A 24,631-nucleotide genomic window follows, 5' to 3' on the forward strand; every position below is an offset into this window, starting at 1 on the left:
TGGACGACGGTGATGAAGTGGAATTAGCGTGTGAGATATTTGACCACCTTCCCGCCCTAAGTAGTTAATACAGGCAGCCATTCCATCCTGCCCCTGGATAGTCAAGCTGAATATGCTTGAATTTGTATTTCGGTCTCAACCCCAGCTTTAGTTGGACAATATCGCTATACAGTAGCTGTATATAGACCCACCTTGGACGATGCACGACTGTTCTAATGTGTTGATGGAAGTAAGGAAAAACGGTCATTCACACGTGAAAACTTATGTCACTGGTCAGAAAAGGTTGTGCTTTGATTGGGCTGCCGATGAAGTTGCTGAATTTTCTGTTAGTGAAATGTGAGCCACGAGCGCGTTTGATCGAAGTAAAGTGATTTGTTGGCTTTCCGTCAACGGTATACCGTAAGCTTATGACACCGATAATTGACAGATATATTGACTGTGAACAAAATTATCCATTGATAACATGTTAAAACTGTATTTTACAGTGGAAAATGTTAATCTGGCGAATTTACAGTTTCCGCGGTTTTACTGTCGCCTGGTGGGGTTGTCAAAATTGTAAATAATCCGAATAGAACTACTACACCATTCATCCGATTTCGTAGGCCCAATATACAAACATCAAGAGAGGAGTAGGACGGCCATCGCATTCACACCAGGATATTGAACTTGGTCGGTATACAACTGCCTATATATATGACGAATGGCGAGTGATTATCCGAAATCGTAGGCCACACAGCTGACGCTGAAAACGGCATCGATAATAGGATAAAAACCGTATTGTACGAAGTCAATGGCGCCGATGACGATCCTGCAGCGGCAGGAAACGTCGCTAGAGGACATCATCGACTCGTGCCTCGCAGACAGCACGAAGGAGCGATATGAGTCAGGACTTCGCCAACTCATCAAGTGGATACACTTGACCGGTGGTACAGACCTGCTTAAAGACGACGGCATGATCGACCTGCGCGTTTTCCAGTACATACACTTCGTCCAATTCATCGTGTGGGTGTACCAAAACACACCCGTCAAGGTCGAAACAATGTCTGGGTACCGTGCTGCACTGCGGTGGTACTACAAGCGCGAAGACGTTGCGATGCCTGTGGAGTACTCAACCAAGCTCAAAACCAAATTTACAGGTCTGCCAATGTGCGTCATCCTTTACGGTACTCATACGACGTCGAACCTAGGTATGCACCGCTTGACAGCAACTGACGAGCAAACATTGACCCTCAAGGAATCGGGCAAACGGCCGCTTGGATTCAGCATGTACGAAGCCCTGTGCCAGGAGTCACTGAAGACATCCGACAGCGGATTTGTGCACCTGTACCTCGTGATCTCGTGGAACTTGATGGCGCGCTCCAAGTCAACCGAGACTATCCACATAAAGCGGACCATCGGTCATCAGCGTGTGTTTGCGGTGCGGATGGTCGCTGGGAAACGTCGTGGAACGGTACATGAACTACGAAAAGGCTGGTGACCAGTTCGTTGGCCGTGTCGTTGCAGCCCTACCGCTCAATAGCGCAGACTTTGCCGAACTACCACCCTACTTCGACAGCACTGACAACCCTGTAGTCACAAGCGCTGTCAGGTGCATGTTCCCAGTTCTGTTCAAGACAGGGTCACTTATCGGCGTCCTGAAGCTCGGTTTGGCATCCATCGTACACCACGCAGACTATCTGCGCACGGCCCTCCCGGCAAACCATCCAGTCCTCCACACCGCGATCTTTCGAGACAACGCCATGATGTCAAGCCTCAAGGTGTTTGTGCGCACGACGTCGGCGACGCTGAAGCCAACAGGTTTGCCACCCTATGTGGAAATTTACCGTCAGCTCCACACCCAACAATTGACTCTGGCAACCATCACGAGCGAAGTCGTTGCTGGTGTTCGGAACCTTTTGGACGAAAAGGAGCTGGCGACGGGAACAGTGACTTCAGCCTACATCGACAAACTCTTCTCGTCCATCATGGAGCGACTTGCAAGGGGCACGTCTGCACCTGAAGTGACGGTGGTGCACCACCAGCATCCACGCCACCAGCACATGTTGTACTCGTGGGGTGGCCGCCAGCACAAGCTCCCGGAGTCGTTCGCCTTCCCCAACGTGGACACAGCAACGGCTTGGGCTCTTTGGTGGCTGGGGAAGGACAGCGAGATCCCCTTCCGCACGATTGACCCGCACGACCTGGACACGAAGAAGCAAAGACGGATTTTGTCAGAATGGCGTTTTTTTATGCATATCCTTTGGGAGTATTACGTGGAGATCAAGGGTACCGACGCGCCGATCGACAGCACAGAGGAGGCAGTTGTCGAAGCGTTTGAGTGCGCTGTGCACGCGCTTGACCCCGTCATCGAGAAGACACCAAACCAACGACAAAGACGTTTTGGACAGCTGATGGTCGTGACCGTCGCTCGCATCATACGCGAGAAGATTGGCGCGAAGACTAAAAGGGCGTATTCGAAGCGTACAAGAAGTTAGGCGTTGTAGCTACATAGTCGGATCAAAATGAAGAATGCAAATGGATTGAATTAGTGTGAACACAAGTGGAACAAGTAGAGGCAAGTGGAGGGAAGTGGAAGCAAGTGGTGACAAGTGGAAGCAAGTGGATAAAAGCGTAGCATTTTGAACCAATCAAAAGCTGTAAGTCACCTGGCCTACGTTTTCCGATGACAATACATTTTTCGTTTAAGTTCAGGTTATTTACGGTATATTTCGTCCGACTCACAACTGATTCACGCCATGTGCGTTATGTTCGCCAACCATTCGATATATTTCGTCCAGACCCTACTTCGTCTCATTATATTTCGACTAATGTCCAGTATATGTCACACTCCCCAGGCGGTATATTTCACACGTTGTTCAATATATTTACTGTAAAATAGCGTATGCTCTGAAGCCCAACTTTGTATGCTGTGACAAGACCAATGGTACTCCTTGTAATTACTTGCGACTATGGATTAACACTAACAGTACCTGTACTAGTATCATTTAAAAGCCCATGGAGAAGAGCCCTGCCCTGCCATCATTTGTGGCATCACTGGACAAGACCAATGTCAAGAAGTTTCTTGCAACAGCACGCAGTCGTGGATGTCAATCATTTCATCCGACAAATTGGACACAAACCAAATGTCCGTCGCTGGAGTCGACCCGCCAGGGTGGTCCTAATGTACGCCACGTGTCACTTACGAATTCATCTATCGAAGACACACCTCTGGGTAGAACTGAGGGTAGCCACTAGGGCGATGGCTTAGTGCCACCGCCCCGCCGCCGCCCTGCGACTCAAACGTCAACTTCCGTTCAAAACGCATCAATAATGTACCTCTGAAACGGTGAGGCCACTGCGCTGTGTGCTGTTTGTAAACAGGGACGACCGACTTTCTCGACGTGCTTGATTGAACATGCTTTGCCGAACAAACCGAATCAGGCGGTTGCCGTACTGGGCTGGCGGCACCGCACTCACATCGCCCATGTCTTTGCATAGAAAGCCCCCCAGAAACCACCGTTGCAACTACACCAAAGCAAACAGAATGACTCTGCTTTGTACCTCACTTCGTACCGTCCATCGCCAATTGTAACGCTGCAGCATGTCAATCACCCCAATGTCGTACATGGTCATGCCATCCTTTGAAGGCACCGCCATGTCCACTCGGTGAAAGCAAGCGTTGGCAGTATACCGCACCCCCACCAAGATGCTACCAAGGTCTTCATACGCATGTATATCCAATATATATATATATATATGGTACCTGTAATCCATAATGCGGTGCTCGGCCAAGAACTGAATGTCATTTTTTAACTGGAGTTTCACCGTGGTGGCGTCGGCGTCTGCGAGTAAAATGCACTGGTGGATGCGCGTAAAGTCAATGTCCATCATGAGCTTGTCGATGGGCTCCCGCATGATGGCGGCATGCATCTTGCCTTCCACTTGGGCGGTCGGGATGGCCTGCCGTCGGTCCGTGTTGCCCTTGAGGTCGTATCGTTGTTGTGGCGGGCCTAGGTGTGCGTTCCATGAGTTCGGCGGCAGGTCCATTCTTGCCAAGTGTCGTGTGTGTACCGTGGATAAATAGGTTTTGCATCACCACAAAGTACATGCGGCGGGTGCCCACGGGCAACGTGATCGAGTGGCAGCCAAAGTACCGACACAAGTAGGACGATTCGTTCTGAACGAGGTATTTGTAGTACTGTGGTCTACACACACATATCTCAGGTACTGTAAATACCGACCTCCCATCAAGCGTATTTGACGTACAGGATGGCGCGAAGGGTGTCGAATTCTTCTTTCGGCACGCTCTTGACCATGAATTGACGGTTGGCTGTTTATATATCCCAATGACGTCAACACCATTATTGTGGTGACCTGTCCGTACCCGTAAAGTAGAAGATGTTGCCGCTTTTCCCTTCCGAGCACACTTCTCGGAGGTTTTCCTCTGCATTGAACGCATGCAAGTACGACGACTGATCGATCCCCGCTAGTTGGCGTAGTGACTGGAACACGGACGGGGCCACGTCTTCAAACACGAGCGCGTCCGCCACAGTGGCCGCCGTGCCGCCCCAGAACGTGATGCGCTTGCGTTCGACCGTAGCAAAGTCTTCGGGAACGCGGTTCGCCGACGTCGGGTGGTCGCTCGCGTCTCGCGCCGCCACGGACACGATGCCCATGCGGGTGAGGTCCATGACCATCTTGCGCAGCTCGGCGGCGATGTCCACGTTAAAGTTGGCGGTGGATTGCATGCGGGGAAAGGGGGGGTCTTGGGGGAGGGGCTGGGTGTGGGGACCGGCCTCGTCGATGTCGTCTAGTGGGGACAAGATCGTCGGCTGTTGTGCATCTTGTGGAGGAAGACCCCGGCGACGACACCCCCCCGAATCAAAGTAGAACAGCACAAACAACACGGTGGTGCTGACGATTCCGACCAGCTGGTCCACGTACGACGAGTACACGAGGGGTTTGCCGTTGGACACGTCGGCGACGTAAATGCCCAAGTGTGCAATGCCAGACGCGCCAAAGACCACGAGGTACGGCACGATGAGCTTGGACATGCGACGGGTCGTGGCGTGGATGGTCGTGGTGAGCTGCCGCGATTTGGCCCCCGCGGCATGCAGTGCAAACATGATGTAGACGAGGGATCCATATAGAGGCAAGTGGGTCACCATGCGGAGATGGATCTCGGGCACGGCTTTGGGCTGCTGGTACACGGCCACGTCGTAGAGAAGACACCACACGCCCGCGAGCGGCCACGCGAGGGTGTGGTGGATGAGGCTGTTGGACTGGAACGGCAGAAACGGATTCGAAAGCGACGAGATGAGATCCATGGCCAGCATGAGGTACCAGAACGTGGTCGCTGACGCAAAGTACAGCGTGCCCCAGTACAACACGAGCGTCGAGTTGGACTCGGTCTCGTGGTGGAAGTCGATGCCGACGAACGAGGGAGCATCTGGCGTCACGAGATGGGTACACGCACGAAACATCATGTTTAGGCAACTAGACAATATCAGACACACGAGGACAGGGCCTGGGTGTGCGCGCGCTTTGCGAGTGCGCAGAAAGAACGCCACGGTGCAGCCAAGGACGACGATGGCCATGGCCAAGCTGAGCACGTGCCACGCCAACATTGGAGACAACATGTGGTGGCGAGGAAAGCAATAATGTTAGTAAATTACATGGAATCAATCCATCAAATGCAAATCTCGTCGGCAGCGAAGTGGACTGAATCCAGAACTCGCGTCCACTTTCATTCTGCGACGGTTCGGATTTTTCACAGTCAGGAATAAGTATGGTGCACGTCATCTATAAACTACCAACTTTTTACAAAATTTTCTGACTTCTATTTCATATTCATTACTCAAATTTTCAGCAAATTGAGACGTAGAATCGACAGATCTCAATGTGGTGAAGGAATTCTACTCTCAGATTCAAATTTGGTGATGAATTGGTCCAGAAATAGATATTTAACCTAGCGGTATTTTACATGGGCGCTTGGATATTTGGCCATAGGGGTGGCCGCTCAAATGTATCTTGATTTTTGTATGTGAATCTTATCCGTATTTAATATCCGGAGGCAGTTGGGACCTTTAACCTCCCACTCCAGTGATAAAACGCATGAAATCGGTATTTAACGTATCTGGGATTTAGGTTTAACTACGTTAATTGCACGTTAAATAATAAAAACTCCACTCTTCGATTTGGCCAGTTGGAAGTTTTTAGATGAAGTGCACCATACCACACTAAATAGCATCGGTTTCTTAACTCAAAGGTCGTGGGTTCGATCCCCGGCTTCCCCGGATTATTTCCGCAAGGATTTATCCGTCCCTCCCGTGGGGAATCCGGATAACAAGGGCCGCGTACGAAGACGAGGACCGAACTTCGAAGAAGATCGGTCGAAGCACGAGGTATGAAGCGTTGAGCGAAGTAAAAACCGAAGATTACACACCGCCCCTGGTCGAGCAGGCGCGTTACAATTGGCGAAGCGGTTCCATAACATGTGGTTCTAGTGTCGGCCCTCGCGGAGGAATGTCTTAAAAATGATTATCCAAACTCAATTAACCACACTAACAGAAAGAAATAGGTAGTGTTACTAGTGCCATTAGTACTACTATTAATACGTAGTAATAGAATTACCGAGAAATAGTATTACTGTAATTGAAATCCTTCACACTATTAGCAGTAACAATAATAATAATATAATGGATGGTTTAAATATTTGACAAGGGTGGGACGTTCGATTTTCGTACATCAGTCCAGATCGATCGATCCCTGGGTATGTCGGCAGAAGACGAGCAAGAGCTCAAACTTCTTGCCGATTGGGAACAAGTACGGTACTTGGCGGTGCGAGAACAGTGAGATTCATGAAGTCCTTGTGTAGGAAGACGATCTGCAGGAGCTCCGAAACGACGTGCGCAAGGTAGCGGACAAAAACAATAGGTTGTGGGTGATCCGGGTGTATGTGTACATTCCTACAGGTGTGCGAGTTCTTTGTTGATCAACTGCACGACCAGAGCTCACTGCTGACGCAATACGAGCGGACTTTCGATGCGCAGCATGATTCGTGGGACGCACTTTCCCGTCGCCATGCCAAACTTGGCTGGTTGGAGCTCCACCGCCACCTGCTCTGGCTTAAGGATGAGCACGTCGAGGCAACCGCGGGTACATACGAGACCCCCTAGTCGTTATAGCCATCCCCTTACTGATAGCATTCACAGATGTGCAGCGAAAACTCTCGCAGATCCGCGCCGCGCAGTCATGGTCCCCCTTGGACGAAGTATGGTCCCACAAAACCACTTCACCATCATCATCGTCTCCAACAAAACGGTGTAGGCATCCATGGACTCGTTTCCTTCCATCGATGCCATCGTTCGAGTACTGGACAAGCTCGAGCTTCGCATACTCCATCGGTTTTACAGCGGCAATACGCGCACCATGAAGCACGACTTGTACCCCCAGCACGAAGACGTTGCCGTGTGGTACTATCTAGACATTATTCCTTCCATATAGCGTTTAACAGTTAACAAACTTCACAATATACTAACTGTAGGTCTGGCTTTTACTTTGGCATGCACTTTGGGATGATGGTCGTGCTGTTCGTGTGGGTTATATGGGATAGCGTCATCGACGACTCCAAGCACCACAACCTGTGGGAGTCGTCCGTCATGGCCGTGTACCGCGCCATCGGTACACACCCATGTTATGGCGCTGGTTGTACAAGTTTATACATGTATAAACATGTAGGTGTACTCGTGCTGCTGCTGTGGTGCTGGTGTGTCCAAGTGTACGTGTTCACGAGGTTTGGCATCCCATTTGTGGCCATCTTCGACTGGAAACCCACAAAGTCGGTGCAGTTTGTGTCGCTGGTCCGCCACGCCGTCAGCGTCACGATCGCCTACCTCGTCAACCTCCTCGTACAAGAACTACTCTCGTTATAAGCCGCTCACAAGACATTTGTAGCTGTACTACAAGGCGTTGCGGGGCGACCTGCCCACCCTCGTGCCGCCTTGCGTGTTTCCCCTGCTGCTGTATCTGTTTTTGCTCATAAAGTTAGTGTACCCGTTCAAGCAACGCCGGTCCCTGCTCACGACCATGTGGAGGTAGCAGAACGTACTTCCCCCATCATCCTTCCCCCATGCCAACAATAGGTCGAACGATGTAGGGTCGTAGCATCTCCGTGGTCGATTGTGCGCTTTCGCGAAGCCTACGTCGGCGATATCTTTACGAGCCTCGTGCGGGTCTTTGTGGATTTGGCGTGGTCGAGTTGCTATTTCTTTTCCGGTTGGTCTTATACTTACATGACTGTATGATGTTCACGGCAATGTGTGATGGGGGGATGGTGGTGGTGGCAGGGGCGTTCGTGGAACCCAGCCCAACGGGCCTCGACGTGTGCACTCAGAGCCCGACGTTCCATTGGATGGCCGTGCCCCTGTTGTCAGCTCTGCCACTGGTACAGTACACACCAACACTATGCATGGCCTATGACAAGTGATCTTGACGATCTGCCCATCATCGTAGTGGTGGCGCTTCTGCCAAAACATCCGCAAGTACAGGGAAACTCACCGCCGGTTCCCGTACATTCCCAACGCCATGAAGTACGCGTGTGCGCAGTCGGTCGTGCTTTTTGCCGTGTTCCACCCCCACTGGAAGCACCCCGACGACGACCACATGACAACGTACCAGGTGATATATATATATATATATATATATATATATATATATATATATATATATATTAAACCAACAGGGCGTAGTGGTGCTATCTGGCCGCTTGTGGCGTCACCACCACGTACCAGTATGCGTGGGATGTATATATGGATTGGGGGCTGGGGGGCCAGCAGGGCTTCCTTCGACCTCGTCGACTGTACCCCACATGGACGTACTATGTAGCGATGGTGGTCGACTGTGTTTTGCGGTTTGGGTGGACCTTGACGTTGATTCCAGCCAAGGGGTATGGCCCATTTCCAAGCAACGTCCAAGTAGGATCGATCGAACGTTGGCTTATTGGATTGAGTGCTCCATATTGGATGATGGATAGGTGTACTTGGATCCGATTTTAGCGTCTGCTGAAGTACTTCGACGGAGCATGTGGGGGTTGTTTCGCGTCGAATACGAGCACACAATCCACTTATCATGGACCGGCAAGACGAGTTTCGTGGAAGAGGACGCCTCGACGGCCGACGACGACGACGACGACAGGTACGACGTAGTGCGCATGACGTTCGTGTCCTGGATATGTCATCCAGTGGTTGTAGTGAGGACGACGACGAGGGAGATGCAACGTATTCGTGCTGGGTACTCGTCGAGATTTTAGTCGTGGTGACGCTAGTCCTGGTCGTGGCTGCCGTCGCAATCCTCACTCGATAGATGATCTCGTCAACAGTAGAAACATCGACAAGTTACTGTTCTAGTAAGATTCTTCATATACTCGACGCGCTGGCTGTAATTTTGTCCATTTCACGCACGACCACCTACAATTGTCATGTGTGACGCTGTCAAGGTGAGGTTGCCCTACTTCTGCGGCAATGTCGCTGGCTCGACAGGGCGTGGTCGACGTTTCGTCAGACTTCCACACCGCTAGCTGACTCAGGGCGGCACTCACAAGCACATCGTCATCGGCGTGGCTGCTGCTTCTTGCTGGTGCGTTGAAGGCTTTCCTAGAGAGATATATAGGTCATGCCTAGTATAAAGTACATTCTGTACGACAAGGCGTGGGCAAGGCTGGCACTTGTGCATTTAGAAAACACGAGCTCGGGGACAAGTTCCCGATCGAATAGGATGTTGGGCAGCGAGACGAACCGGACCCGCGCGACGGCGGCGGCGATCACCTCGGTGAGCCAGTTGGCCCGATACATGACGACTGTGGGTGTGCCGGCCAAGAGACTTTCGATCACAACTGTGCCAGACACGGCCACTGCCACGTCACTCGCCTAAGCAAGTCAAGTGTTAATCGAACGAACGATGATTCAAAAAATAGAGTGGCCATGCGCCTATGGCACCTGCAGCAGCGCCGCCGTGTTGGCTTGGACGTGGATGGCATGGGGGATGGCCCACGAGTCTAGATGTTTGCGGAGGACATGCGCGACGGATGGGATCGTTGGAAACACAACGCGGACCTATCATCAGCACGTTGTCACAGAAGTGTGTCTGTGACGACGCTCGTACTCGAGTGTTGTGCTGACTCGCAAATGATTCGACGGCGCGCTTGACAAGGCCGATCGTCTGCTTCACTTCGTCCTCTCGACTAGCCAAACAACGATCCATGACGCAACAAATAGACAGGCGGATGGCGTCGGCCATACCTTCCGACCAACGCGGCAATGGCAAACTCGTCTGTCCGACGTTGCCTTGGATGATGGCGACGGGCATGAACGATGGCAGTTTGCATGGGCCATAGGGCGGGGGCTACTGGTTGCAGCCACTCGCTCGTCATGGACAGCGACTCCAACTCGGTCGTGATGGAAGGAGGCACGACAGATGACAGGAGATCGTGGCGACGGAAGAGGTCGTGCGCGTCCATGAACGTCTCCACGGACGGATGCCCCACAAACGTCGTCCACGTGCGGTGGTGGTTGAACAGGCGCGCTTCGAACGGCAGCAGCACGAGCATGTGGTCGATGAACAGGCCAAGCGACTGCGCGGTGGACGCAGCGTTGCGATGTTTGTGCTTGAAGGCCCAGATGGACGGAGCCACGTAGTGCACGATGGCTGGCGGGCGGTGATCCATGCGATTAGTAATACCTGGAAGGAATAATAGATCGTTTGGAAATAGAAGGTCGATCGATGGAGGACTACCTACCTTGCAACGACTTGAGCACGCGAAAGCAGAATCCCTTCGAGTCAATGGTCACGACGGCGTCAGGCTGGCTCTGTCGAATGTCCTCAACAACGTGGTCGTGGTGGCGCTACACACAGCCGCCTCGATCACATGCAACAGACTTTAATCCCTTGAGGGCTACCTTGATCGCAAATAGCTTGGGCAAGACCTCGACAAGGCCCATCACAGATAACTCTTGTATGGGAAACAGCGACGAGAACCCACCCGCCGCCATCATCTGTGGTCTATACACATCAATGAATCCACAAAGTACCTGCAGCGAGCGCGACGACGTCTACTTGACGTACCCACCGACACCACGGAACTGAAACGGACCATCTGCATGACGTCGATTCAATGCGCGAATGAGTTTACCGCCAATTGCGTCGCCGGAGGCTTCTCCTGCGACCACATACACCAACCGCTTCGTTGCCGCCTTCTTCATGTGCAAAATTGAAAGACCAACACTCTGCCATTCCTTCTTACGTTCAAAATGGCAAGGTGGTACTGTTATGTCCTTCTCATGTGTGAGGCTTCAGATGGGCAGGCAGCAGCAGGTTATTGTACGTAGCGTCTTCGTGAAGGGTTAGCGACAACTCCATCGAGTGCAGATCTTCCACGGGTACGGCAGCATCTCGCCCTTTTTATCCGGTGAGAATCGAAGAATGGCGGTCGTTTTCCGAATATGTTGAATCCCCTTGCAAAAATAGCCAAACAAACGACTCACCACGAAGAACGAGCGAATCCTGCGGCGGTTTGGCGATGGACAACGATGAATTTGACGAACATGGAGATCTGCATGCGTTAGATGAGCTGGATATACAGCTCCCCACGACCGGATATGGGCGGACCGCCATGAGTACAGGCGGCGTCGACGGCATCCGGCAACCTCAGCGCCCCACCATCTGCCACACTTCTGTCGTGGACCTGTCATACTCGCAAGTGCTGGAAACCAAAAGCAAGCACAGGAATCACAGCAAGAAGCGCCTCAACTACACGCGCCCACTGTCGACGCTGAGCGAGACCACGTCCGACGATGTACCCAAGGACGACGTTGCGAAGGCAGGACCGCACAAGCGGAACGCGTTTGCGTACAATTCCGACGACGTGGACGATCTCGCGGCCGAGCAGCAGGAACAGCGCGCAAAGGAGCACGACGACGACAACGAGTGGTCCCACGGCGACATCTCCCTCCCTGGTGACGACGTGTATCGGTTTGTCCAGCCGAGGCGGCTGTCGTCGTGGGTGCAAGACGACGCCGTGTACGCGTGCTTCAAGTGCCACGTCCAGTTTTCACTCATCGTCCGGAAGCACCACTGCCGCGCATGCGGTCGGATCTTCTGCAACGCGTGCTCCAACCAGCGCCTCGTCATTCCCGTCGACTACGAGAGCACGCCCGTGTCCCATGCCATCAAGAACGGATCGAATCACACGTACAGCAGCGTGCTCGTCGACACGACGTCGCATGTGATCGGCAGCCTCGGGTACTATGTGTGGAACTATAACACTGCGACACCGTCGCTCTCGTCGAGCGCAAACGACTTTTCCGAGTTCCACGCGACGTCGTCATCATCGTTCGATGATCCTACCGAGGTAGCCTATTCCTTCTACCTTCCTTCCATGGCCTCCTACTCATGCCTATCTGTCTCATTCTTCTGGGCATTAGATGCAAAAAACACCAGCGGAACTCGAACGAGAAAAGTTTTTGCGCGCCATGACGTCGCTCGAATCCCGCGGACTGGTCCGGTTCACCGCCGCCGCCACGTCCGGCCGAGTCAAGATCAAGCTGCCCCCTCGGATTCCGCCAGGCACGGTCCTCCAGCGCGTATGTGACGACTGCGCGTCGGCGCTGCAGCAACGGCGGCAGCATTACAACACGGTGCAAGTGTTTGAGTTATGTAAGTGGGACATCCAGACGCTGCGGGTACTGGGCCAAGTATGTCGCAAGTGGCACCGGGCGAGCATCATGTGTCTGTCGACGTTCCGACAGGTCCAGTACTACCTGCCGTCGCACCCGCTGTCGGCCAAGGAGCGGCACCTTGTCCTCCGCAACCGCCAATTCCTCGCGGGGCACTCCAAGTGGCTGCTACAGCTCGTGAAAGCAGTCGCGTTTGACAGCGACAACGACGACGACGGCACGACCCAGGACATCCTGCGCCTCATGGTCGCGCCCCGTACCCACAACTGCATGATGACCATGTGCAGCCGCCTCTGCCGCCACGAGTTGGCGTGCGTCGACGCGCTGGAGATCCTCTCAAGCGACTCGATCCAAAATGTGACACTGCGCAACCTGTGCGTAGAGGCGTTGGTGCTCAAGGCGTCGGACGACGACTGGCTCAGCTTCCTTCCGGTCGTCCTGCACGCGCTGGGCGCCGAGACCAGCGTGTCGACGTTGAGAAGTGCGATCGTCCGCCAAGCGACGCGCGACGTCCGGTTCTGCTCGGACCTGTACTGGGGCGCAAGTGTTTTGGCCGAGGACCGGCGGTGGCGGCGCAAGTTCGACGGGTTTCGGCAGCAGTTGCTGCTCACGCTGGCAGCGCACGACAAGCGCAGTGTGTCGTCGTGGACGCAGGACCTGCTGCACGGCCAAGCGTTTCTGGACGTGCTGTGGAACCTCCCGCACCGGGCAGACAAGGACGTCGTGGGGCGCCTCCTCGACACGGCCCTGCGCAGGACGCCCGTGTTTAGCACCCACGAGGAGGGTCTCCGACTGCCCGTGGACCCGCTCGTCAAGGCGCGGGGCGTCGACTTCGCCTCGATCAAAGTCATGCGAAGTGCCGAAGCGCCCATCATCCTCACGTGCACAGGCATCGAACGACCAGGCACATGCTTGGCCGACGACGAGAAGCCGCCGCCGCCGACATCATCGTCCGTGTACCGCGTCATGTACAAGCGCGACGATCTGCGCAAGGACGCGTGTGTCCAGAACATCATCCACATCATGTACTCGATCCTCAAGGCCGAAACCAGACAGTTCAACATTGCCCTGGTCACGTACCGCGTGATTCCAACGTCGAGCTACGACGGGTTGATCCAAATAGTCGAGAATGCGCACACGTTGTACTCGATTGTTCGAGAGCACGGCACGATCATGCGCTTTCTGCACCACTACAATGGCCATCGGGTATGTACAACCGTGTCGCATATACAAACGCTCCACGTCGTCGCATAAACACTCAACGTCGTCGTATTCTTTGTAGACGCTGAGCGACATTTCGTCGTCGTTTCGCGAGTCGCTGGCCGCGTACACGGTGATCACGTTCCTGCTTGGCGTGGGCGATCGGCATGCGGAGAACGTGATGCTGACACAGGAAGGCAACTTGTTTCACATTGACTATGGGTTTATCCTGGGGAAGGACCCGAAGCCGCTGCAGCCGCCCATGCGCCTCGACAACTACATGCTTGAAGCGCTAGGGGGACCGATGCAAGTGGAAGCGTTCAAGGCGCTGTGTGTCGTGGCGTTCAATTGCTTGCGGCGGCATGTGTCGCTGTTCCTGATCATGCTACGACTTGTCGTGGACGCGGTCCCTGAAGTGACCGACTTTGGAGTGAACTACACGCAAGCAGACTTGGACGCGTTCGTGGTGGAACGGTTCTTGCCAGGTACGCATGTGATGGAGTGAGAGATGAAGGCTAAGAGAGGGAGTAGGCCAGACGGACGAAGAAGCCGCGACGGCCATCATGCTTCGCATGGAGGGTAAACTGAACGAGAAGATTGGCCTGACGCTCAGCGATTTTGTCCACGCGCATGCCAGCGAGAAGACCGTGAGCAAAGGAGTGAGTTCCATGAAGGTCGGCGTCGAAAGCATCGGCGGGGCCGTGCAGACTGTCACGAGCTCGCTGTCGTCGAGCGCAAGTTCGCTGCTCAAGTACGTCTGGGGTGGGCCATCGTCGGCGCATTAGACTCTTTCGTGGCATCGTGTGGGGACACGTTCTGTAAAATCGAATAACCGGTGAATTTAAATAGTGGCAGATCGGGCAGGTTCGTTCTTCTTATAAAATGCAAGATATTTGTGAGTGTTCAAGGCAAAGGTGGTCTCCTAAACTTTATATAATATTCACACTCAACCCAGTGGACCGCACAATTCCATTGAACAGCACAACAACGGTGGCATGGCGGCACTTCCCGTGGACACATCCCAGACTGACGCGCTGAACCTGCAAGTCCTCCAGCGTCAAGACAACCAGATCAGCGACATCGTTGGCACCGCCAGCCATGTCGTCGTGTACGAGTTTGACCAGACGGAGCAGTCGTGGGTACGCATGCATATACAGTACCTCATGCTGAAGTTGAGAGATGATGCTGAACAACGACCGTCTTCACGACAAGTAGAAGCGAAAAGAAGTGGAAGGCAGTTTGTTCATCGTGAAGCGGTACGTAGGTTGTGATGGCTGATGTGCGTGTTGAATACCATCGTCTCGACGCAGGTACTCGGCACCGAGGTTTCAAATGTTTGTCAACAACCGCCTGAGCACGTCCAACTTGACCATTTCGATCGATGCACAATTGAACGTCGACAACGTCGACGATTTCCTCATCCTTCGATGCGTCGATCCGGTATGTTGTGACGACGTGTTGTGACGAACAATTGCGAGTGCTGCCTTGGAATCGTGCATGATCGTAGTTGGACACTGTTGTGTGTAGGCGGCCCCATCGACGTTCAAAATTTATGGTATTTGGTTCTTCCCTGAAGAAGATCGACAAAAGACCCTGAAACTGTTGGAGCGGTACACACCCCATCCAAGTTCCCATCCATCATCCCGTGTCCATTCGTTCGTTAGGGTGCTGGTCACGTTGAAGGGCACGCCTCCTCCCGCGGCAGCCAAACCGTCTCCGAAGAACGCGGCAGCCGTGCACCAAAAGGGTGCCTCTCGTCAACCGGCGCACGAAGTACAATCGGAATCGAAACCCGTTCGTATCTATCCTCTTTCCCAACGTGTCAACTAACGGGTAGCTCGTTCGTTAGCTGGCTGCCTCGTCGTCGTCCCAGGGGCCGGTGGAATCGCCTAAGAATGGCGCGTCCAGCACGGTCGTCTATAGCAAGGCGGAAGGAATCGCCGCAGGCGTGGCTATTATGGGCATGATCTCGCAGCAGCCATCTCAAGGCGCGCCGTTGGCCGAGGCCACGACCGTCCAGTTGCAAGTGGCTTCGGGGCAGCCGCAGCCTCAGACGCGACAGAAGAAGCAGCGCGACCGCGCGTCCCCGCGTACTGCCAAGCCACCCCTCACGAAGGACCAATTCAAGGAAGCATTCGTGCAATGTCTCGACGACCCCGCGTTCCTCGATCAAATCTACCAAGCGTTCGCCAAGAAGTTGCCCAAGCAGCAGCAGCAATAAAGCACTTTAGCTGATACGCACACAATGAAACTACCAAAACGATGTTGTTCTTGTCAACTACACCTGGAAATTAGCGGTGTTAACGTCTATAGCTAGCTAGCTACCATATACACCAACCCGAGGGAGGCCAAGAATCGCCCATCGTTGGTTTGCTTTGAATCATCTCGTGTCCCGCAGGAGATCTCGCTTTCGACAGTTTCGTCCGTTTCATGTGAATGCATGTTGTCTGTCTCCTAACGCACTTCCATTGCCGAGTTATCTATATCAACAACGTTCCTCGAGCTGGGATGGCTCTTCGTGGGTGGACATGCTGCGCCTTGCTCGTCCTTCAATCGTCATGCTGCCTGTCGTTTACGTTCCCCGTAGAACCCGTGGTCGCCACTCGGCCGTTTGCCCTCCAAGTGGGCTGCAACGGAGCCTTCCCGTATGTGTTTCCAGTAGCCACATCCCCCACGATCGTCCTCTCCTTTCCCGTGGACGACACTTCGGCCGAGTTTGTCTCGTTCAACTTTACGTGGTTGCATCTGCCTCCCAATGATTACCTCCGCGTCCGCACCGCCGCGCCCACCAACACAAGCTACACATACCGAGGGCGCCACCCGAACGGCTTTCTCACCACGCCGCTGTACACTGGCCATGTGTTGATCGACCTCATCTCGTTCGGGTCGACCAACTCCAACTGCAACTATGGCTTTGCCATCACCGAGTACAGATACGCAGCCACTCCGCCAACGAAGGAGTCATCGTGCGACGGCTCCAACTCGGCCGCGTCCCCTGCCTGTGACCAGCGGCCCACTAGTCCGTATTGGCGCGGCGCTCGAGCGATCGTGCGTCTGCTTGTCAACTCACCCGACGGGTCTAGATGGTGCACTGGGTGGCTCGTGGGGTGCCAGAACCACGTCCTCACCAATGCGCACTGCATCGGGACTGCCGACGACGCTGCCGCCACCACGTTCGACCTGCGCGCGTTTGGCAAGTGCAACGAAAACTGCGCGGGCGGGGGCCGGTGTTCCAACGGCAACATGGTCGTCGGGTCGACCTTAGTTGCGACATCACAAGCGTTCGACTACTCGCTCGTGCAGCTCAATACCCCCACGAACGTATCAGCAGGCAACTACCTCCGCCTCCACGAGTCGTACGTCGTCGGGAGCCCCGTCTACATCCCGCAGCATCCCCTCGGAGGGGGGATGGTCATGGCCATCAAAGCCACGGGCGGCCAGTTCGGCCTTGTCTACACGTCCACGTACGCCAACCCGGAGTGCGGCCTCGAGGGGATGTTGGGGTACAAACTCAACACATCACCGGGATCGTCTGGGGCGCCGATCATTTCCACGGCCACGAATGGCGTTGTGGGCATGCACTCGTGCGGCGGATGCGCCGTGGGGACGGAAGCCAGTCTCAACGGCGGCATCCCCGCCCCCTGGATCGTCCAAGACCTGCGGCGGCAGAACGCCCTGCCCAACTGCGCGGTAGCGGCGACCAGTCCAGTCGACCCCACGGTGAACTTTGCGACCGTCCGCGGCACGCTGTACGCCTCCGCTAGGGGCGTGTCGTTGGACGTGTACGAACTCCAAGTCGATTCCGACGGCGTCATTGCCGTGGACGTCCAGTCTGTGGAGGCCACCGAGAGGAGGACCTTCACAGATATAGACCGCAACTGTGACGCGTCGTACTTTGACTCGAGAGTGTTTGTCGTGGACGCGGGCACGGGGGCCGTGGTGGCCGAGAACGACAGAAGCGTCCGGGGGAACGGCCGCGCCGACAGCAGCGTCAGCGACTTGGACGCGTTCGTCAACATGTACGTGGATGCGGGCGCGTACTACATCGTGGTGGGCACGACAGACATGACGGACGTGGACGCACGAGCTGCCGCGGTGGCATTTGCCCGAGGAACTCCAGCGCACGCCACCGGAACGCTCTTTGAATGCGGCCTTCCCACCGCCGCGCACGGCCATTACACCCTGACTTTACGAACCAACATGGACGTCGAGAGCATCACGTCGTTCAAAACACCCGACTCGGGTCTACCTAGCACTTGCAGCAAAGCCACACGGTTGGAGCCACTGCGTTTCCCAGCAAAGTGTCCGTACCATGCCCGACCGCCGTTGGCCCTCCAGTACATGGTTGACGGAACGATTCATCAACGGAATGGAAGTGTCTCGATCGACCAAGTGCCGTTTGAAGTGGTGGAGGCCGCCCATATTGGGATTGAAATCGTTTCGTATCAAATCCTAGACGATGGAACACGCATGCCCAACGGGTACGACGACGCAGGAATCTGCGGCCGGACCTTCGTGGACGCCGTGGCGTATGTGTTTGAAGATACCACCCAAGGCGGTCTGCAGTTGCTCGACACGACCAGACTTGTGGCAATGGTTGACGACAAACCTCCTGGTGTTCGCGCCACCACAAGTCGCAGCAGTAGAGACCCGTACTTGGACCTATACTTGCCCAAAGGCAAGTACGTACTCGTTGTGGGACTGTATCCTCTGCATCTACACGAGACTGTGCGGATGTCCACGTCCATCAAGGAAGGGTTCTCTCCGCACAAGGACGACACGTCGAGCGACGCTGGAAATTATCACGTGATGTTTCTCACAGAGTCGCACGCGGTGCTGTTGCCGCCGACAAGTACACCCACGTTTGTTGAAGAGCCATGTAGTGATTTGTAGCTAAAATACTATTGAAATCATGATTGTTGATTGGTGCATTTATCAAGCAATTTGCTAATTTCATCAAAGATTTCGCATTGAACCTTGGACCATGGGCGACAATTGCATTGACCAAGCAGTCGATGGCAACAATCCATTTGCGCGGTTCGCACGGGGTAGATCCGTGGTATTTGTAGGAGAGGACGCCACCTCCAAGGATTCAGAGAAGCGCATTTGTCCTGAAACCAGCAGTCCGTCGTGCAAACGGCGACGAAAACACTCGGCAGCTGCAGACGCGCCAGCCAGCACCACTCACCTCTCCGTCGAGTCTAGGATGCAAGTATTGCATCGACTTCGAGAAATCCGTCGAGATGGAGGTGCACCTGTTGACGAGTTTGGCACTGACCATATAGTGGACTCGACTGCGCCGCCAAAGGTAACGTTAGCATCCCTCCAAGACATTTCAAATGACATTCATTGCTGATGACAGTGCCAACGGCTGCATGCGTTGCTTGGCGCGTTGCTAAGCACGCAGACCAAGGACGAGATCACGGCCGCAGCCATGCGTCGACTGTTGCAACAACCGGATGGGCTGACCGTTGCGACGCTTCGAGCCATGGCCACAGACGTCCTGGCGGACCTCTTGAGCCCTGTGGGTTTCCACTCGTAAGTGCAAATAAATATCGCCTGTTTGTCCACCATCCCATCACGTATGCATTACGCTAGCACGAAGGCACGACAGATCAAAGCCATCGCCGACATTTTGCACGCGAGTTACAACGACGACGTTCCTGCGACCTTGACCGAACTGGTTCGATGGCTGATTGTGAACTATATCGAATGACAAGGATGGTGCGTAGATGGCCCTGCCTGGAATCGGTCCAAAAGTGGCGCGGCTGACGCTCTTGGTGGCGTGGAATATCGTGGACGGCATCATCGTCGACACCCATGTGCAGCGCATTGCCAAGCGTCTTGGGTACATTCATTTTCACTATGTAGCACATTGCATTTTTCTAGGCAAATAAATGTAGAGATTGCTTGCTGTAGGTGGGCAGGGAAAGGTAAGGACGGCCGAGCGACCGCCGAAGCGACCCGGAAGGAACTGGAAGACTGGATTCCCAAGGATATATGGGGCGACGTGTCCAAGATGATGATTGGGTTTGGGCAGCTCACGTGCTCGGCAGTCAAGCCCAAGTGCGCGTCGTGCCCTCTGGCCGCCATGTGCCCTTCTCGGCAGCAGGCATGACGATGTAAATTCACAAAAACGAAACAAATTGCATTAGTGTACAATCACATGGCCTCTCGATATAACGCAAACAATAGCAGCCCGACGGCGGCGATGGTGAGCCCGGCCAACTGGGCAAGGGCCTTGTTCACAATGTCCTGGGTGGTCTCCACGCTTGGCACGGTGTTCATGTGATGATGCCTGGAAAAAGTGGACAAAGACCATCCAGACCGCAGCAGTCGCTCGGACCGCGTGAGCTTAGGCTCCACCGACACTACCACGTGACTCTTGTAGGCCATGTGTCGTTCCCTGACCCCATCATCATCAGACTCGCTGCTGTCCTCGGTGGACGAGTCACACAACAATGGCTCTCGGAGGTGCTTCTCTTTCTCGTGACTCTCCATGTTCCCCCATCGGATGTTGCGCAAGAGTGCAGGGAAGTACGAGAGTTCCACCATCGGCCAGCGACTGCCGAGATTTTAGATCCAGGTTGGCTGAAAATTGTTCCTTCTGGGACGTTACAGTAACTAAATACCGGCATTTTATTGGTTATAAATTGAGTATTTTGTCCAATCCATTTATGCAGCTTGCGCCACTTGCAACCACTCACGGTGGACCATTAATTATAATGTTTTAGGACGTGAATACGGCGAGGGAGCCGCGGTGCAGCCGTCATCACGTTTTAGTTTGAATGATCGTGGAGGAGCAAGGGCAACTCGCAGCGCAGTCGTGCGCGACCGGTGGAGTTATAGCTCAGATTTATACGGATAACCCTTAGATAGGACCACCCGGACTTATTAAGGACTTTTTCGCCTCGATTTATCCATCAGATTCATGCTATCCGGATTCATAGTAATATCAAAATAATAATCCAAAGCAATATTTGGTATAGTAAAATGAAGTTCCATTATATAATATACATTACATTACCATTTTATTGAACTCAACGCGCAATTTCGACACGGCGGAGCAACGTGATGCGACGGCGGCGTCACAGTGAACTGTGCACATGTACGATAACCCCTGTCGATGCTTAATTGGACCTCTGAACGCCACCGGTAGTCACAGCCCTACGTCGAATGGCCATGTGTCCACCTTACTGACGCCGTCGCCACTACTGTTAACTAGTTATCTCCAAATGGAAAACTCGCTTAAAAGTGAAACTATCGCTCGAGCAAACTACCTTGACATCATCCGGATAATACAAAACTGGAAATAGTGTAACCTGTCAGTTTCAATGGATACAGCACACAAGAGTCGTCCAATCTCTGTCCTGAAACCATAAAATAGTGTTATGTTACCTTTACCTTCGGTTCAATTTCCATCGCCCCAGTGCCTCTCGACATCGTCGTTCCAAAACGCAACGCGACGCTGCCACCGGCGGCGACCCTAAGATGGACAACATTCGAAAGTTTGGCTCAATGGACAATGTCCGGCGATCGCTAAACGTTCCTCGATGGAACTGGGCCGTGGTGCTCGGGATGGGTATGGTGCTTTGGCTGCATGGGGTGACTGTGGGCATGGTGTTCGAAGGCCAGAAGGGTCTTCTGAATCGGTTCCTGTGGACGTTTGTCATCGGTGTGATCCCCCTTGTGCTATTCACGCAGACAACGTCGCACAACATCCGACGCACGGCTGCCAGCCTCGTGTACTTTGAACTCGCGACATTCTGCATGTGCTACAGCAACTCCCTCGCGTGGTTCCGCAACCCCAAGAACCTGTTGCCGCTGCCGGATCTTGGCCACGACATCCTTCCTCTCTGGAAAGACGTGACGGTCTACGACAAGGTGTACCACCACGAAGCTCACAAAGTGCCGGACGTAGTCATGGGCGCCCTCATCGCGTCCACAACTGTCTTCGCCGTGATCCATCCGTTGCGGTGGAAGATCATTCAGCGCTTCTTCATCATCTACGGCTCGCTGTGCATCATGCGCTCTGTCACTGTCATTTGCACCAGTTTGCCCGACAGCGCCGAGAAGTGCCGGCAAATGACTCCGCTTGGCAACCTTGAGGTATGTATATGCAAGCAATCGTAACAAAAATTCCCTGGACGTTCGCTCTAACCATGAATCTGTAGAGCGGGGCTCATGGCTGGGAAGACATTACGATGCGCGCGGTGCTGGTGCGCAGCCTCAAGCTCCTTGTGCCCATCGGAGAAATCACATGCGGGGACATGGTCTTCAGCGGCCACAGTATGCTCATGGTGTTGTGTGCGATGGTATGCTCGTTCGTTTTCTGTCGTCTTGTGTCTGACCTAGGCACCTTGCTTGTGTAGACGTGGCACACGTACTACAAGTGGGTACCTGGCTCGATCAATTACATCAAAGTGTCGGTGTGGCTCGTCACGGTAAGAACTACAACTACACGAATAACGCTACTGCATCTAGTGAGCTCCGTCGCCCAAATCTCGTGTGTTTAGATCTTTGGACTGGTGTCCATTGTGTGGGTGCGCATGCATTACACGCTGGACGTGGTGCTCGCGTTGTACTTTACCGTGACTGTGTGGAGTTCATACCACCGCATTGCCAACGACGTGAAAATTGGCCACCGGTTCTCGATGGTCTGGATATTCGATGCGCTGCTCATTTACCCGTGCATCGAATGGATCGAACGACCCGACGATGACGAGCCGCGCGCGATCCACACGGCCCACGTCGCGTACTCGTCCCACGACCGCCGGCGGAGCAGCAGCAACGTCCAAGGGCCACTCGACAGCGCCGACCATGAGGGGGATGAAGACGATGTGACAGTGCACGAACGGCAGAGCCGATCGCTGCGACCCCGTCGCAGCAACAGCAGCGGCGCTGACAAGGCAACTCCGCGCCGGCGTTTGCCCCGGGCGGTGGCAGCTACCCGACGCATGCCGTCGACCTCGACGCAATAATAGACTGGTGATCAAAGAGGAGTTGTTGTATTAGTAGTAGTAAGAACAACCCTCGTCACAACATGAATCAACTGCACACGTTGACTGGTTTCCACGAGTGGGAGTTGGACTACGAGGCGGTCGAAGTCGACGGTGAGCCACTGGCTACGAGGAGGGCGGTAGGCACACGTGCGTGCCGGCCTTGCACTTGCTTGAGGTACTCGACCTCTTGGCGCTGGAGGATCGGACGGATCGACGGCGGCAACGACTGGCCAAAGTCCACCGAGTTGCCAAAAACGTACAAATGGCGGAGAGCCGTCAGTTGCGTCAGCGACTGTGGCACGGTTCCTAACGTTAAGTTAAAGCAACCATGAAAGCAATCGTAATCATCATGCCGCCGTACCTGACAATTGGTTGGACGAAAGGTTGAGGAATGTGAGATGGAGGCAGTTGCCGAGGCTGGACGGGATCGCTCCTAGAGATTTTAGCGTCACGATCACCTTATCCACGACTAACGACCTTCCAGTGCGTTGTTACGCAGCGACAAAAATTTGAGCTGTGTTAAGTTGCCCATATCGTTGGGGATCGTGCCACTAAAGCAGTTGGATCGGACGTTTAGGCGCTCCAAGAGCAAGAGCTGTGTGGCCGACACCGGAAGGGGACCGGAAAACGAATTGTACTCGAGAGATAGAGTCCTCAGTTGAGTCAACTGGCCCAAGTTTCGTGGCAGTGCCCCTGCACCGAACGGGTTATACGTGGCGACTAGGGCTAACTGACACGCACCGGACAATGCATTTTGTTGCAACGACAGGTGCTGCAGGTGACCGCAGCTGGTGATTTCCACGGGCAATGGACCTACGAACAACGTTGTGATATACTAGTTGATTGGCATTCGTTGGTTGTAGTATGTACTGTACACCTCCGAGATGATTGCAGCTCAAGTCCAAGATTGCCAGTCGACGCAGTTTGCCTAAACTCGCTGGGATGCGACCTAACGTTACGCCGCGATGATTGTTTGCCGCCATGACCATGTAAAATCGATAGGCCCGTACCTCGAATGTCGTTGGACGACAGGTTTAACACACGGAGGTATGTGAGCTGGCCTATCGCCGCTGGCAACTCGCCTACAACAACACATGATGAAGGTGTGATGTTTCGCTAATGACGAACCGATCAAGTGGCTGTTGGGCAGCTCAATGCTCACTACATGCCCCATTTCCACGGTGATCCCTGTCCAGCTGTCTTTGCCATCGTTGAACGGTGGATAGTTGGATTGATTCGGCAACGACGTCCGCGTAGGGCGGAGCTGGTTGGATTTACTTCGCAGGGCAGAAAACAGATCTCGTAGCGCCCGGCTTTCGGCGTCCGGAATGCTCGGACCACTTACGGTTTGGCCCATGACCTGCACCTGTCCTGGGGTATTGAATTGCCGGTTTCACTTTCATTGTCCATTTCATATGAAACCGCAACATATCGCTCCCACCGGGACAACTGGTTTTTGTGTACTGCTGGCACAATAAAAACTTGGTTATGCTTTGCAACTTACATGTATTTGGCAGAACGACGTCAAACCCGCAGACTAATACTAGTACCAGTATTGTGCTTTTCACATATTTTGGCTAATCTGGGTATAAATACCCGCTTTTAACCAGTGGGTGACGAAGTTTTAGATGAATTCAACTTAGTTTTAGCTAATCGGAAGTACCTATGATTGGATGAGCAAGAGCTGCTCCTGCAGCATATGTTGCTAACCTGAAGCGT

At 53.8% G+C, this 24,631-nt stretch overlaps 10 protein-coding genes across 18 annotated transcripts; 6 read left to right on the plus strand and 4 right to left on the minus strand.

Moving 5' to 3' along the window:
* Window positions 1-790: 790 nt before the first annotated feature.
* On the plus strand, window positions 791-2,474 carry H257_00872 (hypothetical protein; the record flags this gene model as incomplete). The annotated part of the gene is made up of 3 exons (XM_009823779.1): window positions 791-1,136; window positions 1,188-1,417; window positions 1,470-2,474. The coding sequence occupies 3 exons, from the start codon at window positions 791-793 to the stop codon at window positions 2,472-2,474; spliced, it is 1,581 nt and encodes a 526-aa protein (XP_009822081.1).
* A 431-nt stretch (window positions 2,475-2,905) lies between these two features.
* Window positions 2,906-5,751, minus strand: H257_00873 (hypothetical protein). 4 transcript variants are annotated; one of them, XM_009823780.1, is made up of 8 exons: window positions 4,364-5,751; window positions 4,246-4,309; window positions 4,051-4,184; window positions 3,743-3,989; window positions 3,553-3,688; window positions 3,316-3,504; window positions 3,206-3,268; window positions 2,911-3,157 (listed from the first exon to the last, which is right to left on the minus strand). In XM_009823780.1, the coding sequence occupies exons 1-8, from the start codon at window positions 5,616-5,618 to the stop codon at window positions 3,050-3,052; spliced, it is 2,196 nt and encodes a 731-aa protein (XP_009822082.1). In that variant the 5' UTR covers window positions 5,619-5,751; the 3' UTR covers window positions 2,911-3,049. The 4 variants fall into 4 exon arrangements, with proteins under 4 accessions (XP_009822083.1, XP_009822085.1, XP_009822082.1 ...); XM_009823781.1 differs by lacking the exon at window positions 3,206-3,268 and having other exon boundaries at window positions 2,906-3,157; window positions 4,364-5,618; XM_009823783.1 differs by having other exon boundaries at window positions 2,906-3,157; window positions 3,316-3,688; window positions 4,364-5,618.
* A 979-nt stretch (window positions 5,752-6,730) lies between these two features.
* H257_00874 (hypothetical protein) lies at window positions 6,731-9,511 on the plus strand. The gene is made up of 14 exons (XM_009823784.1): window positions 6,731-6,804; window positions 6,857-6,895; window positions 6,954-7,137; window positions 7,194-7,252; window positions 7,309-7,454; window positions 7,526-7,662; window positions 7,720-7,889; window positions 7,936-8,075; window positions 8,138-8,256; window positions 8,328-8,425; window positions 8,494-8,658; window positions 8,730-8,954; window positions 9,014-9,174; window positions 9,231-9,511. The coding sequence occupies exons 1-14, from the start codon at window positions 6,754-6,756 to the stop codon at window positions 9,340-9,342; spliced, it is 1,806 nt and encodes a 601-aa protein (XP_009822086.1). The 5' UTR covers window positions 6,731-6,753; the 3' UTR covers window positions 9,343-9,511.
* Window positions 8,700-11,266, minus strand: H257_00875 (hypothetical protein). 3 transcript variants are annotated; one of them, XM_009823785.1, is made up of 9 exons: window positions 11,101-11,266; window positions 10,935-11,037; window positions 10,775-10,880; window positions 10,278-10,716; window positions 10,141-10,219; window positions 9,975-10,091; window positions 9,679-9,905; window positions 9,491-9,632; window positions 8,700-9,446 (listed from the first exon to the last, which is right to left on the minus strand). In XM_009823785.1, the coding sequence occupies exons 1-9, from the start codon at window positions 11,235-11,237 to the stop codon at window positions 9,396-9,398; spliced, it is 1,401 nt and encodes a 466-aa protein (XP_009822087.1). In that variant the 5' UTR covers window positions 11,238-11,266; the 3' UTR covers window positions 8,700-9,395. The 3 variants fall into 3 exon arrangements, with proteins under 3 accessions (XP_009822087.1, XP_009822088.1, XP_009822089.1); XM_009823786.1 differs by having other exon boundaries at window positions 9,491-9,905; XM_009823787.1 differs by having other exon boundaries at window positions 10,775-11,037.
* Window positions 11,267-11,492: 226 nt separating this feature from the next.
* On the plus strand, window positions 11,493-16,199 carry H257_00876 (hypothetical protein). 4 transcript variants are annotated; one of them, XM_009823790.1, is made up of 9 exons: window positions 11,555-12,385; window positions 12,459-13,916; window positions 13,993-14,395; window positions 14,442-14,661; window positions 14,866-15,049; window positions 15,126-15,166; window positions 15,221-15,520; window positions 15,575-15,704; window positions 15,760-16,199. In XM_009823790.1, the coding sequence occupies exons 1-7, from the start codon at window positions 11,555-11,557 to the stop codon at window positions 15,372-15,374; spliced, it is 3,291 nt and encodes a 1,096-aa protein (XP_009822092.1). In that variant the 3' UTR covers window positions 15,375-15,520; window positions 15,575-15,704; window positions 15,760-16,199. The 4 variants fall into 4 exon arrangements, with proteins under 4 accessions (XP_009822093.1, XP_009822092.1, XP_009822090.1 ...); XM_009823788.1 differs by having other exon boundaries at window positions 15,221-15,350; window positions 15,438-15,704; XM_009823789.1 differs by having other exon boundaries at window positions 15,221-15,704.
* Window positions 16,200-16,393: 194 nt separating this feature from the next.
* H257_00877 (hypothetical protein) lies at window positions 16,394-18,803 on the plus strand (the record flags this gene model as incomplete). The annotated part of the gene is made up of 1 exon (XM_009823792.1): window positions 16,394-18,803. The coding sequence occupies exon 1, from the start codon at window positions 16,419-16,421 to the stop codon at window positions 18,801-18,803; it is 2,385 nt and encodes a 794-aa protein (XP_009822094.1). The 5' UTR covers window positions 16,394-16,418.
* A 91-nt stretch (window positions 18,804-18,894) lies between these two features.
* Window positions 18,895-20,061, plus strand: H257_00878 (hypothetical protein; the record flags this gene model as incomplete). Its single annotated transcript, XM_009823793.1, has 5 exons — window positions 18,895-19,218; window positions 19,273-19,448; window positions 19,509-19,593; window positions 19,643-19,758; window positions 19,830-20,061. 5 exons carry the CDS (start codon window positions 18,895-18,897, stop codon window positions 20,026-20,028), a joined length of 900 nt encoding a protein of 299 aa, XP_009822095.1. The 3' UTR covers window positions 20,029-20,061.
* Window positions 20,038-20,507, minus strand: H257_00879 (hypothetical protein). The gene has a single exon (XM_009823794.1). It carries the CDS (start codon window positions 20,463-20,465, stop codon window positions 20,073-20,075), a length of 393 nt encoding a protein of 130 aa, XP_009822096.1. The 5' UTR covers window positions 20,466-20,507; the 3' UTR covers window positions 20,038-20,072.
* An 822-nt stretch (window positions 20,508-21,329) lies between these two features.
* H257_00880 (hypothetical protein) lies at window positions 21,330-23,157 on the plus strand. Its single transcript, XM_009823795.1, has 4 exons — window positions 21,330-22,019; window positions 22,085-22,225; window positions 22,283-22,354; window positions 22,427-23,157. The coding sequence occupies exons 1-4, from the start codon at window positions 21,402-21,404 to the stop codon at window positions 22,889-22,891; spliced, it is 1,296 nt and encodes a 431-aa protein (XP_009822097.1). The 5' UTR covers window positions 21,330-21,401; the 3' UTR covers window positions 22,892-23,157.
* H257_00881 (hypothetical protein) lies at window positions 22,363-24,269 on the minus strand (the record flags this gene model as incomplete). Its single annotated transcript, XM_009823796.1, has 7 exons — window positions 22,363-23,218; window positions 23,274-23,345; window positions 23,390-23,605; window positions 23,654-23,725; window positions 23,790-23,861; window positions 23,923-23,994; window positions 24,041-24,269. The coding sequence occupies 7 exons, from the start codon at window positions 24,267-24,269 to the stop codon at window positions 23,001-23,003; spliced, it is 951 nt and encodes a 316-aa protein (XP_009822098.1). The 3' UTR covers window positions 22,363-23,000.
* Window positions 24,270-24,631: the final 362 nt, after the last annotated feature.

The sequence above is a fragment of the Aphanomyces astaci genome, assembly GCF_000520075.1.
Source record: "Aphanomyces astaci strain APO3 unplaced genomic scaffold supercont1.1, whole genome shotgun sequence".
In the NCBI taxonomy this organism is placed as follows: Eukaryota; Oomycota; class Saprolegniomycetes; order Saprolegniales; family Verrucalvaceae; genus Aphanomyces; species Aphanomyces astaci.